General features: G+C 50.3%; 2 protein-coding genes and 1 long non-coding RNA gene across 9 annotated transcripts in view; 2 read left to right on the top strand and 1 right to left on the bottom strand.

Annotated features, from left to right (window-relative positions):
* Positions 1-1810, top strand: part of RALGAPA1 (Ral GTPase activating protein catalytic subunit alpha 1) — a 132364-nt gene extending 130554 nt beyond the window's left edge. For 6 of the 7 annotated variants that reach the window (XM_066553058.1, XM_066553053.1, XM_066553054.1 and 3 more), the window contains one exon: positions 448-1810. In XM_066553058.1, the coding sequence (XP_066409155.1) occupies positions 448-544 (97 nt within the window). In that variant the 3' untranslated portion in view covers positions 545-1810. The remainder of the gene's footprint in view (positions 1-447) is intronic. The other variant, XM_066553057.1, reaches the window with a different exon arrangement.
* INSM2 (INSM transcriptional repressor 2) lies at positions 971-5330 on the bottom strand. The gene has a single exon (XM_066553059.1). It carries the CDS (start codon positions 5316-5318, stop codon positions 3912-3914), a length of 1407 nt encoding a protein of 468 aa, XP_066409156.1. The 5' UTR covers positions 5319-5330; the 3' UTR covers positions 971-3911.
* Positions 5331-5838: 508 nt separating this feature from the next.
* LOC136558524 (uncharacterized) lies at positions 5839-9223 on the top strand. Its single transcript, XR_010783900.1, has 2 exons — positions 5839-6551; positions 8644-9223. It is a non-coding gene; the product is annotated as an uncharacterized lncRNA (long non-coding RNA).
* Positions 9224-12878: the final 3655 nt, after the last annotated feature.

Below are 12878 nucleotides of genomic sequence, written 5' to 3'. Positions count from 1 at the left end.
CCAATTCACTCCACCTCTTCAGCAGCATTCCTAGAGCTCCCTTCATGTGCAATGAGCTGTTAACCTTCATGTTCTCATTAAAGACTGGATTCTTCTGGGTTGTGGTTTGACTAATGATTCCCCATCCCTGCAAGGGAACTGGATCTGTTTGTTTTCCTGGTTAGCGGGAGAACATTGCCCACTTCAGTGCTGCCTCAATTGCTCAGAGCGAAGGGGTTCTGCAGTCCCATAGCTCAGTGGTTTCTGCAATCATCTTTTCTATAGGGGTGGATTTGTGGCAGTTGTTAATTCCATGAGCAATACCATCACCCACAGCTGATAAAGGGCTAGGAGATGCTGTGGCAGTGACAGCAGCACTGAAATTCCTGTCAGCCCCTTGCTAAGAGATCCCGTGCTGCGAGTGTGGAAGGCGGCACTGACGCCTCTGGTTCTTGCTGTCCTCTGCAGGCTTCTGCCCAGAGACTCAGCCGGGAGAAACTCCAGCAGCAGCAACAGCACAGGTGGATGGAACAGACTTAGCCTCTCCAATGTCTCCTCGGACTAGCAAGAGCCGCATGTCCATGAAGCTGCGCCGCTCCTCTGGCTCAGCCAACAAGTCCTAAGTGGCGAGATGAGATGCCTGCAGCTTTCTAGTGAAGAGCACTGGCCACCCTTCCCGCAGCCACTCACCGCCTTCTGGGGCTTTACTGCTCACGCCGTTCATTCAAGGATAACGTCTCAAATGTGTGTGCACCCATGCCCTGCATACTCCTTTTCTGTATGTTTATTTTAAACAGTGACACTGGAATTTTACTTTAATAATTTAGCTTTTTTTTTTTTTTTTTTTTATCAAACTCCAGTCCGCCTTTTTTTTTTCCTTTGCAGTGCAGTTTGTACCCTGCACCTTTTACCTACTTGGATGATTATGGATGATTAACTTTGGGTTTTAACTCTGGTTGATCTTGAGTCAACATGGAATTGGAGACTGCAGTTGGATTACACTATATTTATTGTGCCCCATTGCAATTTTCTCTGTAACAAAGAAAGAAATATGTACAATTTGAAAACGAATGTACAATTTTAAATTGAAGTTGCATTTGTAAAGTCTTTGTCAGATGTCACAATGTTAATGCACAAGATGTGTACAGATTATTTATGTTGAGGATAAAATAGTTCAATGGCGTTTCAAATATCACAGAATCCAAATGAAATAATTTGCTCATAGCACCCTTCCATCATAAAGCAATGTATCATTTCTTAATTCTGCAGATAATCTATGCCAGAAAAAAAAATCACCGCTCTGAAATTCTATTTATGCTCGGCTTCCAAATATTTTTATAGTGTTTGCTTTTCCAAGTGGTGTCAATAGTAAATGCCATTGAGTTTCATGAGTTTTAGCCATTATCATTATGCTGTTTCATCTAGATGTATATTCTTTTTTCTTACATTTAAAAAAAATTAAAAACAAACACTTTCCTGATAGAAATTCATTGCTGTGATGATGGGTACTAGGGAAGAAAAGGGAACATGCTCCGGGAGCCTGGCCTGAAATGCTAATAATTTCAACCTTGTAAGCGCAGATTAGTACATGAGTTCCACCCATCCAGAGGTATTTTCCTACAGAAAATTAAATGCTCACATTTTGAGTCTAGTAAACAACAAAATGCTGTTAACAAAATGTAGCATGGCATCGGTACTAACTGCATGTGTAAATATATGGGCAACAATAAAAAAGAAATTATGCATTGTCATTCATGTAGTACCTACAAATTTGTAATGGTTGAAGAGAAGACATGTTATTTAATAATCCAATAAAATTATTCTTACCACCTTTTGTATATTAGTTATTTACCTCACTGATTTAGTCCAATTTATAGAATAATTGTGTATTACATGCACATGAAACAGTTAAATGCAATACACAGCTTAGTTTTCCTTTGTATTAAAAAAGCACGCACAAGTTCTCAAGAATGCCCAACTGAAAACTTTTCCCCAGATCTAGTAAATACATTGCATGGAGCTCTGCAGGTAATACAAAACATAGGCTGTTCCCTCCGGCAGGCTGGTTGTTCAGGTGCCAATTGTAGGAGCAGTTAACAATCATCACATTTGTGTGGTCTGCAGCCCTTCATCTTTGACTACACAAGGAGAGAAAGAGGAACCATGATTTAAAAAAACAAAAAACTAGTGACTTTCTCCAGGGGCAAACTCATTTAATTCCATAAACAGGCATTTTTACCTAAGTCTCTGTTGTCAACAAACGACAGAAAAATGCACAACTTAAATTAACATGCTTTATTTTTGGCATATTAGTGAGTTGCAAGTTTAGCCTCCTTTGTCAGAAAGCAGATCTTGGCTGCATTAGCTTATATTGTATTAATTCATTTTTCCAGGTTCTGGAACTAAAATGACAAAGTCTGTGAAGCACATTTAACATAAAGCACTTATCGCTTGCTCACAGCCTTTGGGCATGATACATCTTTTGTTGTGTGTAGCAAAATATAAAACTACAGAAATAATTGCTTTAGAGGATGCTAATCGAGAGATTGAAATATTTTGCATGCTCATGTCAGAGAGAGTGTTAGAACAAAGACTACAACAGGGATCAATTTGGTTCTTCAGAAGTCACCAGCTGACCCACTTTGCCCTGCTGAATTCAAGAAAGGCATGAGCTTTCTTTTAAATCTTTTATTGAATTTTCTTGCCCTTATTTTTAGTCTCATCTACTACCACATTTAGAAACAAGCACTCATGGAAAAAATAAATAAGTAAATAAATAAACAAACAAATAAATACTGGCTGAAGTGTCAGTAGCTGGTAAATTCAACAGCATTTCAAAGCATTTATTTGGTCAGAGCACTGTCAAAGCCAGGGAACACACACCGCGGGTTACTTTGCTAAAGGTAGGTGTCGTTAGGGAGAAGGAAGGTAGCCTATCACCTGTGCTTTAGCAACATGTCTAAAGACTGCTTCATGTCCTAATTTCAGCTGCTCACAGGACTTGGAGGAGCTCACATCAAAAGCGTAGCTCACAGGGGAGAGAGGTCGGAGGGCGCCTGGAAAGGCGAGCCGCACACACGGTGCTTTCCGCCTGCCCGCGATGCAGGGCCCGGCAGGGCCACACGCTGCCCACCCAGCCCAGCCCGGTGGGACCGACCTGCCCTCCTGGCTGCTCTCCGTGCCGCACTAACGAGCCACGAACGGAGCGGAGCAGCTCTGGGAACGGGCAGCTGCCGGAGACGTGTGTTTTGCCTACCACACAGTTGCTAGAGTACAGAGACACAGCAGGAGATGCGTACTTAGCTATAGAAAATCAACACCTCGTATTTCAATTAAGCAGACAGCACGATTAATTTCCCATACGTTTTGCTAGCTATTATGTGACTTGACACTGACTTAATATGAACATTTACCTTCTCAGCTACCTTAGAGTACACCACGAATGCTGAAGCTCGGGGGCTAAGGCTATGAAAACAAGGTCACTAGATCAGGCTCCTTTTCTCACGAAAAATAATTCTTCTCTTTAGACACCCTATATACAACCGTAATTCTCTGCGTCGTTACGGAAGATACTGGCGGTACTGGCGGTGGGCCGCCACTCGACGCCTCGGCACTGCGCGCCTCCCGGCAGATGCTGGCGGGGCTTCTCGCCTGTTGCCGCCGTCCCCCGGCCGCCACGGTGGCTGGGGAGCTGCGGGGCGCTCCCTCCGCTGCGGGGCTCGGCGTGAGCGCTGCCGGCAGTGCGGCCCGTGGCCGAACACGCCGCCGTGCCGGCCGGGCGCGCGTCGCTACCCACCGGCCGGGAGTCACCGGGCGGCCCCTCCGACGTCGTAGCCGTGAGAGCCGCGACTTTCCATAGGAATTACAGCGTGGCCAGGGCTCGCTCGGCTAGCCCGGGCTCTCGGAGCAGTCCCACCGGGGCGGCCGCGGGCCTAGCAGCCCGGCCGGACGGGCACCTGGAGCAGCAGGACCTGCCTGCTCTCCGGCGGGTGGCACTTGCTGGCGTGCCGCGCCAGCCCGGGCGCGCTGAAGAAGGTGGCGGGGCAGTGTTTGCAGGGGAAGCCCTGCCGCTCGCCGCCCGCCGCGCCGCTCTCGGGGACCCCGGCGGGAGGCGGCGGCGGCGGCGGCAGCAGCAGCTCCTCCCGCACGGCGTGCCACAGCCGGTGCTTGTCCCTGATGTCCGCCGAGGGGAAGCGAGCGCCGCAGAGATGGCAGGCGAAGGTGAGGGGCCCGCGCTCCGGCGGGCCGAAGGCGGCGGGCCGCGCTGCCCCGTGGGTGCCCAGGTGCTTGCGGAGGTAAGCCTGCCGCCGGAACCGCTTCTGGCAGCACGGGCAGGCGAACGCCTCCCCGCCGGGGCCGGCGCCCGGACCGGGAGCGCCGCCGTGAGCTGGGCCTGGGCTGGAGCCGGGGGCGGCCGGGGCGCCGCCGGCGCTGTCCGCGCCGCCGCGGTGCTGACGGGTCCCCGGCGGTGGCTGGGGCGCGGCGGGGCCGCGGGGCCGCCGCTCGGGGCTGTTCTCTTTGCCCGGCGGGGCGGAGGCGGCGCCTTCGGCGCTGGGGCCGGGACGCGGCTTGTGCCAGCGGCGGTGCGAGGCCAGGTTGGCGGGACAGCTGAAGATCTTGTGGCACTCGGGGCAGCGGTACTCGACGCGCACGATGCGGGAGCAGCGGTGCTGGGCCAGCGCCAGCGGGTCCGCGTACTGCTCTTTGCACAGCTGGCAGATGAACTCGCCCAGCGGCGTGCGCCCCGCCGGCGGCCCCGGCCGGCCCTCGGGCCCCTCCTCTTTGATGCGCAGCCCCAGCACGGGCGAGGTGGTCACCTCGTCGGCGAAGCTCAGCTTCCGCGTGGCCTTGCCCTTCTTGGCCGGCGCCTTGGCCCGGGACGGCCGCTTCAGCGCGGGCACCGACGGCAGCGGCGGGGCGGGCAGCGGAGTGCGCGGCTGCAGCAGCAGCTTCTCGGCGGGCGGGAAGGAGGCGGCCAGGGGGAAGGACTCGGCGGAGGCGGGGGAGCTGAGGCACCGCTCGAAGAGAGCCGCCCGCGGCCCCGCCGCGCTGCACGGCCCCGTCGCCCCCCAGGCTGCCGGAGCCTCCGGCGGGGTGAGCCCGGGGCCGCCGCAGCCGCCGCCGGGGGGCCACGTCGCGGGGCAAGCGGCGACGGCTCCCTCCTCCTCCTCGCCCTTCTCCTCCTCCGCTCCCTGTCTAGCGGCGGGGCCGTTCTCGCCGGCGGGCGGCGGAGGCGGCGGGGTGGGCGGAGGGTCCCGGTCAGGGTCCCGCTCCCGCGGGCGTGCCCGGTAGGAGCCGCCGGGTCTCCGGCTGCGCTTGACGAGGAAGCCGCGCGGCATGGCGGGGCGGTCGGTGCGGGGCAGCGGGAGCGCGGCGCGGCCCGCAGCCCGCCCGGCCTTTATACCCCCGGCGCCCGCTCCCGCCCGGGCGTCATCCTCCCTCCGGCGGCAGCGGCCAATGAGGAGTTGGGGCCGGCGCTGGCGGCGGGGCCGGAGCGGGCCGGGGCTGCCGCCGCGGGGACGGGCGGGTGTCTCGGGGAGCGCAGCCCGGAGCCCTGCGAGACTGAGGGAGGCGTGGGGCCGGAATGGCTCCCAGGTGGGAGAGACCCCGAGCTGGGTCACGGGCGCTGCCGCCTCGGCCGAGAGGCCCGACGGGGCTCTAGCAGGAGCGTCTGTCGTGGGTGTTCGTGCGGTGCCTTCATCCGCTGCCGGGGCCGCACGGACCGCACGGCGCATCCTTCGGCTGAAGCGAGCCAGAGCTGGGAACTGGCTCCGTCCTTCTGCACAGCCACATCGGGAGTTTTCCCAGAAGTAGCCAGAAAGCTCCGGCATTGCGGTGAGCTCCCAATGCAAGAGCAGGGCTGCCGCCGCCGCGTAAAATGCTAAATCACGGCTCTGCGTAGTGGCCATGACTGGTCCCTTGGCAGCCTCACCCGCGGGCAGCCTCCCGAGCTCAGGGGAGGCAAGGCTGACGTGTGGTAGTGTTGTATTGCACTAAGACGCGGTTCTTACATGGTACGGCAAACTGCAAACGCGGCCGAACCTCTCCCCATCCCGCCCGATGTAACTCCCGGCCCGTTCTGGGTGCCTGAGCCTGGGGGCAGCTGGTGCGCCCCTGGAACAAGGCAGGAGCCGTGTTTGCTAAAGCACTAATCGCCTTTTAGGGGAATCAAGCGCACTGGCAGCGGGGTCTCAGCAGCCCCGCCGGCCACACCGCGCGGTGCCAGCATCTCCTGTTGGACCGCCCGTGTCCCCGAGCCTGGCCTTGGCGGCAGGACGGGGCTGCCCCACCCGCAGACCCGCAGACCTGCTGCCCGCAGGATACACGGGATGGCGAGCCATTGGAAATGACCGCGGCTCCCTCCGTGACCAGGGACAGACAGCCCTCACCAGGGTAGGACTCACTGCTGGCAGCATCGCCTAGATGGAGGAAGGAGAGAGCACCAGGAGAGAGGGAGGAACAGCACCTCTGGTTCGACGGGCTTTCCAGAAGGGAAGAAAGATGTGAAGCCTGCGTGCAAGACCAGAATTCCTCCCACCTGCTCAAAACACTCTCTCAAACCACTTCTCTGTGTAAGTGCTCCAATTATATTTGCTTAGCAAAGTTTTATTCATGTTTTACATTACTCTCCTCTCCCATTTTCCTCCATTTTCTGGTTGCACTGGATCTCAGATTAGATTATATAGTCCACGGGCTAGAGATCACCCTTTGTTAGTAGGAAGCACTGTAACTGGGACCAATGAGCCATGCTTTCATGCACTTAAGTCACTCAACTGACTGGCTGCTTGATTTTTACCCAAAATTTTTCTACCCTTGTAGCTGGACTTTCCAGCTACATTTCTCACTGAAAAACTGGATCTCTGGTTACAGATCCACTGTTCCTCCAAGCAATATGTAAATAGTTCTTTCAGTTTCCCCTTGTAAACAATATTCCCATTAACGTCCCATTCATTTTCTTTTGTCACATTGCAAAAATAGTCTGTGGTAGGAATGTCTAGTTCTGGAATGTCCAGTTCAGTTTCCAATCCTAAGAGGTGAGGAATCCAACAATGCCTTTTCCAGCACAGGAGGATCTGGAGGTAGAGTCCCAGTTGGAAAGCACATGTATTGAGTGATTACTGAAACTCCAAACATTTTTCCAGTAAAAGCTGTAGATTGGAGTTGCATCAGAGAATTTCTCCAGGGCCCCAGTGTCATCATCTGACATGGCCCAGACATCATGGGAAGGCTTGGGCAGTAACCTACAGTCACAGATGTGGAGTTGCTGCTCAATCCCCCCAGCTGATGTCCCTTCTGTGGTGCTTCTTGGCTCTTCCCTGCGATGTGGTGCCCCTCTGTGCCTCCCCCTTGCTCACAGTGCTCTCCAGCACAGCACTCTTGTAGCTTTCTAAACTTGCCTCCAGTTTATGATCAGTTTTTAAGGTGGGACCCAAAACTGTAGAACCCATCACTCCACCTTGCTCTTGCTGCAGCATGTGCCAATGCTGACAAATGCACTGGCAAAATTGCCTGGGGATTCAAGCTGGTTCAGCCACCTTGTGCCTTATTTCTCTCAATAAATATGCTGGTTTCCCCAGGCTGTCTCTGCCCCAATACAAACTCCCAGTGCCCTGGCTTCCACTTGGAAGGGTCACAATTATTCTGTGATTACAGATTATTTCCCCTCCCACGTTTACAAGAGAATGTAACTGTAGTGTCTGGCATTACACCCAACTCTCACAGCTTCTACGCTTTCCAAACTGTTACATGGGTTTATCTTCTTGCCATCCTCCTTTACTCCTACCAAAAATTTTACAGTTAGAAAATTCAGATAATTAATAATAGCAGTTAACAATGTTGTGGACACACCTCCAAATCCTGTGTAAATTTGCTGGATTTTTATTTTTTCACTGTCTTATTACATTTCATTAGTCCCATCACCTAGCTGAGAATGCAGCACTACACCCTCCTGAATATTCTACTACAGGGAAACTTTATTTAAGGTCAAAACTTTTCTAAGCAAGGAGCTGAATAATGTTATTGCTCCTGTCCTTACTCTGTGCTCTCTACAGTCTCCTAAAATCAGATTGGCCTTGATTAAACACGTCGGCTGCTTATACGAGAGTCATCCTTAAATGATCTGAGATTAACCAAAGGGTTAATCCCACAATAAATAGGAAATCAAACTTCTAGTGGGAAAATGCAGTAGCTGGTGGGGAGCTGGCAGGGTGAAAACAAGAGCAACCAGTTCCTAATCTTGCATCCTTTGCTTCTTCAGTCCATTCCCTCCTCCCTGGTTGAGGCTGAATGCTGGTGTGCCAGGAAATGGAAACAAGCACTGCTTGTTTGGTACAGCACTGCTCTGCCTCCCTTTTTGCCAAAGTTTCTCATTTTGTGTGAGGGGACTTTTAGCCTTGTTCATAACTGTGCTGCTAATGCAAGCCTGAGGGACCCATTCCAGCCTTGCCAAGATTCAGCAATCAGATTCAGTGAGGGCTGGGCCAACCTCTTGGGGACCTTCCAAAGTGAGGACAATCTTCAGATTCCTTTAGATACCTTTCCCTGTTGCTGCCTTCTTTTAGGGACATGGTTTAGTGGTGGGTTTGTCAGTTCTGGGTTAATGGTTGAACTCTTAAAGGTTCTTTGTCAACCTAATCAATTCCATGATTCCATCTGATTGCCCAGGGTGCTCCAGAGTTTGGACTAGAGGCTCATCATCCAGATCCTTGTACATCCCAGCAGTCTGGAGACTCTCATCTCTGGCTGTGCAGTAGGGATACCACTGCTTTCAGCCTCAGCCATGTCTCCAGCAGCTCCAGGACACCTGGAAACCTGTGCAGACACTGAAGAACAGGTCTACACCTCCATGGTCCACAAATAAAACATTGTCAAGCAAGTGGGCAGCTGCATTTATACTTCTGAACAGTCTTGGGGCATAAACAGCAAGAGGAATGTATGGCAGCAATGCCAGCTGGCAGAGGGAAGGCCTTAAGTGAGGTCTGGTTCCCAGAGAAAACCCTAAAAACTCTTCTGGGGGCTGAGGGGACAGAAATAAAAAGAGAAATTCCTTTTGCCACTCAGTAAAAGAAAAAATAACCACAATTAAAAAAAAAAAGAGTTAAAAATAAAATAGAGAATAACTATAAGCAAAGGATTAAAGAACATTTCTCTCCTTCATGTTTCTCCTCTCCACCACAAAAAAAAAATTGTTGTGGTTGAGTTTTTTATATTGCAGGATTTCAAATAAAGTTGACTTTTAAATCTTGCCCTGACATCTGGTTTGTAATTAATGGAGCAGTAAATAGGAGGGAGACAGAAGCTGCCTCAGAAGCCTGTCCTTGATACATGGCTCTCCAGCAATATAGCTAGATGAGCGATACCACCCCCAGGCTCCATTTTAAACAAAATCCAGGCTGGTTTTGGTGGCAACACAAACCATTTCATCTTCCCCCTAGAACAGGGCTGACAATTATTCTGCTGTGGTTGGGGATTTGATGCTGGTGACAGACATTGAAGGAAATATCTGCATTATGAGGATATGGATTGTCTAATATAACTGACCTTGCTAGTATCTTAATTGTGTTTTGTTTTACCTGAGGACAATCTGCTTCAAGAGGAAAATGATGCTAACAGCTGCTATGTTTTCTTCATTGATCAAATATTAACGAAATCTTTCCGTCAGGGAAGGCAGAAAACACTGCTCTGTGATTTGCCCTCTAACTTGGGTTAGAGGGATTTGAAGGGTTTTGAAGACACTATGAAAACATTTAACCTTCCTCTTCTCCCACAAATGAAGTGATGCTGTGAACTGGTCCCATCCCTTCACCCATCACTAGGGTGATGCTGGGAGGACAGTGGTGCCATGGCTCCTGTCCCTGCTCCACAGGTGAGCAGCTGCATAAGGGCCAAAGGAGCAATCCCACATTTTGGTTCTTCCCCACCCCCATCTGCATTAGCCCATTGCAGGGAAACCAGGTCCTCTCCAGGGAGCAGACTGATGTTCCCAAACTTATAAAAGTTATAGGAGACTCGATGTGGCCATTGTGACTTTCATTACTTCATTACAGATTTCAGCTCATACCCCACAGGGTGGAGCCCTTTGCCATTGGCCAGATTTGATGCTGGAGTCATTTATTGCTCTTACCATGTCATAAATAGGAAGATTTGGCTTCCTTTGGCATGAGATTCTCAGCAATCTGTTCCCTACAAGCACTACTATATGTTGCAGCTCACTGAAAAAAAGATCTCCTTGTACAGAAGGCCATGGTTATCAGTAATGTGGATATCAGCAGTGGCTTTCAGGGAGGCTGAGTCCCAGCTGGGCTCGGTGCAGGTGTGTGTGCAGACATGTGGGTGGTTCTGTGTGCAGAGAGAGCAACAACTGAAGAGACCAAAGACAAGGCAGCAGGAGAGTGGGAGAAATGAAATGTCTGAAACTCCTGTGCCTGCCTCCAGTAAAGGGAAACTCCACACCTGCCTCCAGGAAAGTTTAGGCAGGACAGAGAAACATGCTGGTTGCCTAATTTCCCAAAAGGACTCAATCTCTGCTTTCAGAGAGCAGAGATCAGGAGCAGATGAAACACAGCCACAAATACTTGATTCTGTCATAGTCACACTTCATCCTGCTCTTGTGCTGGCACTGGAGCCTATTCAGTTCTGCAGGGATGTGGTGCAGGGAGCTGAGCCAGCCCACAGGGAAATATTTACATTTTTTCTTTCCCCCCCCCAGTCCCAATAATTCTTTCACGCCCCTGTTCTAAGGCCACCTCATTCAATAGAATTCCTCTGACTCAGAGGTGCAACAGGTAACTCCCCAGGGCTGTTGCCCAAGACCTTTCTGCCACCCCTACTCCATGATACCCTCTCTATTTCTCCCTCCATGTTCTTCAGGTCACACCGAATTCCCAGATCCTTTTCCTGCCAGAACTGGATGCACTTCCTGACAGAATTATGCTACTGTGTCTTTGCTTGCCTATGGAAAGGAATGGCAGGATTTATGGTGGAATAAGGTGCAGGTATGGCCTGGCCACTGCAAAGCAGGTGGCAGTGCAGGAGCCACCACTGCCAGCAACAGCTGCAGAGGGACAGATGGAGCATGGGAGATGCTGATAAGGAAAACCAGTGGCAGGGGGTGGGGGAAGACAAGCAAACTAACATGGAAAGCTAGCTGGAAACAGCTGGGCAGAGCAGCGCCCAGAAGGAACAAGATGGAAAATTGCATTACAAGGAAATAAACCCCATCTGAGCTGGGTGCCTGCATCTCAGAAAAGCAACAAGGAAGATGATAGCTCCCAAAAGGAAATAGTGATTCATCTCTTTGCAGGGAATGTGACAGAGGAGGGCAAGGAAAGGCGGCACCGAGCCAGAGAGCTGCTGCTCTTTTCTGACAGTGCACCTCCAGCTTCTGAGCCCATCCACCTTGTTCTTTCACAGATGAGACCTGGCAAATGCCCATTGTGCAGGAAGCTTCAGAGAGGCAAGGCTGCAGTGCCAGCTCTTGGCAGGTGTATCAGGATGGAGACTCTCCTCTTTTTTTGTGGGTGAACACCCACGCGCAACCCTGAAGGGCAATGGCAAAATGCTCTGCTGGCTGATGAGGCGGGAAAAGGGAACACGCATCAGTGGTTCAGGAGGATCTAAAACCAAAGCTTCCCTCCCCTCTCCAGTGCCTGCATAGAGGGCAAGGGCAGTGGCGACTGGAGGATGTCTCCAGCAGAACCCAGGGGAAAAGCAGCACCAAGCCAAAATCATCATGCATATATGTCATTTTGAAAAATTTTGAAAATTTTTTTCCACTTCAGACTTAGCCCTCTTTACTTCAAAGCCAGGAGAGGGGACTCAAAACCAGCATCATGCTCTAAGTACTGCTAATATAATGATCCCTAGCAGCTGCCATGCAGGATTCTCCACTTACATTTGTTTTCCTTCTTTTGTGACATTTAATCAGTCTTGCTATCCTAAATATTAATTAAAGTGCTTGGAGACAGGGCCAAAATTTCATTTTGCCTCCCAAGTTCACCAGCTTCATCCTCCTCTTCCTCCTCCTCCAAATATGTTTTGCTATAAATTACTGGCACTGTTTCTGTTGATAGTCAACATAATCAAACATTTGTAAGCATGCTGTCTCTTCAATCTGTTCAGTTGATGCACTTTACCTGATCTTTCATTAAAGTAATCAAAACACTTGCTGTGCCACGTCTAATGAATGTTGCATGTATGATTAAGTACTTTCATTCATATTGCAAGTTTGATTTAATGTAATCTGCCTTTCAGACAGCCATTAGCCTAGCTCCTGCGTGAATTCGATTAATTGGCTGAATTCTTCCAGATGTCCTTTAAGTATTACAGGAATTTCTATGAAAAAACAGCAGGGACCATCTAGCAGAGAAGCAAACAATGATACGTTATATTGCTGCCATGACTTACAAAAAGCTGGATTCATTTTCATTAATAAAACATCTGTACTGCTGCACAGCTATGCATCAAGATGCATTTATTTTATATGTTTATTTCTCTTATGACTACAAATAGACAGCTAAACACAAGCACAGTATGTTCAGTTGGAAGATACACAAACAGAACTGTATCAGAAATGAAAATCAAAGTAAAGAATGTCAGAGTTAGGATAGGACTTACAAAACAAGCATTATGTGTTGGAACAAACATGGCAGCAGCTCCTGTAGATATCTTAGGATAAAGGCATTTTTCTTAGAGCATGATGAATTTGAAAGCAGTTGGTTCCTGGGTTGAAATGTCCTATGTCTAGTTTATGTTTATATGGCTTATTGTACCTTTAAGTGGGAGGAAAAAATGCAGTTTGGCATTTTTAAATGGTATGCAGTAAAGAGAAAATGTGTCATTAAAATAAAGTTTTTCTTAATTCTCAAAAATGGAAATGGGTTTGTTGGGGTTTTTTTCCC

Source organism: Molothrus aeneus, chromosome 6 (assembly GCF_037042795.1).
Source record: "Molothrus aeneus isolate 106 chromosome 6, BPBGC_Maene_1.0, whole genome shotgun sequence".
Classification (NCBI taxonomy): domain Eukaryota; kingdom Metazoa; phylum Chordata; class Aves; order Passeriformes; family Icteridae; genus Molothrus; species Molothrus aeneus.
This window is presented reverse-complemented; position numbering and strand designations above follow the sequence as displayed.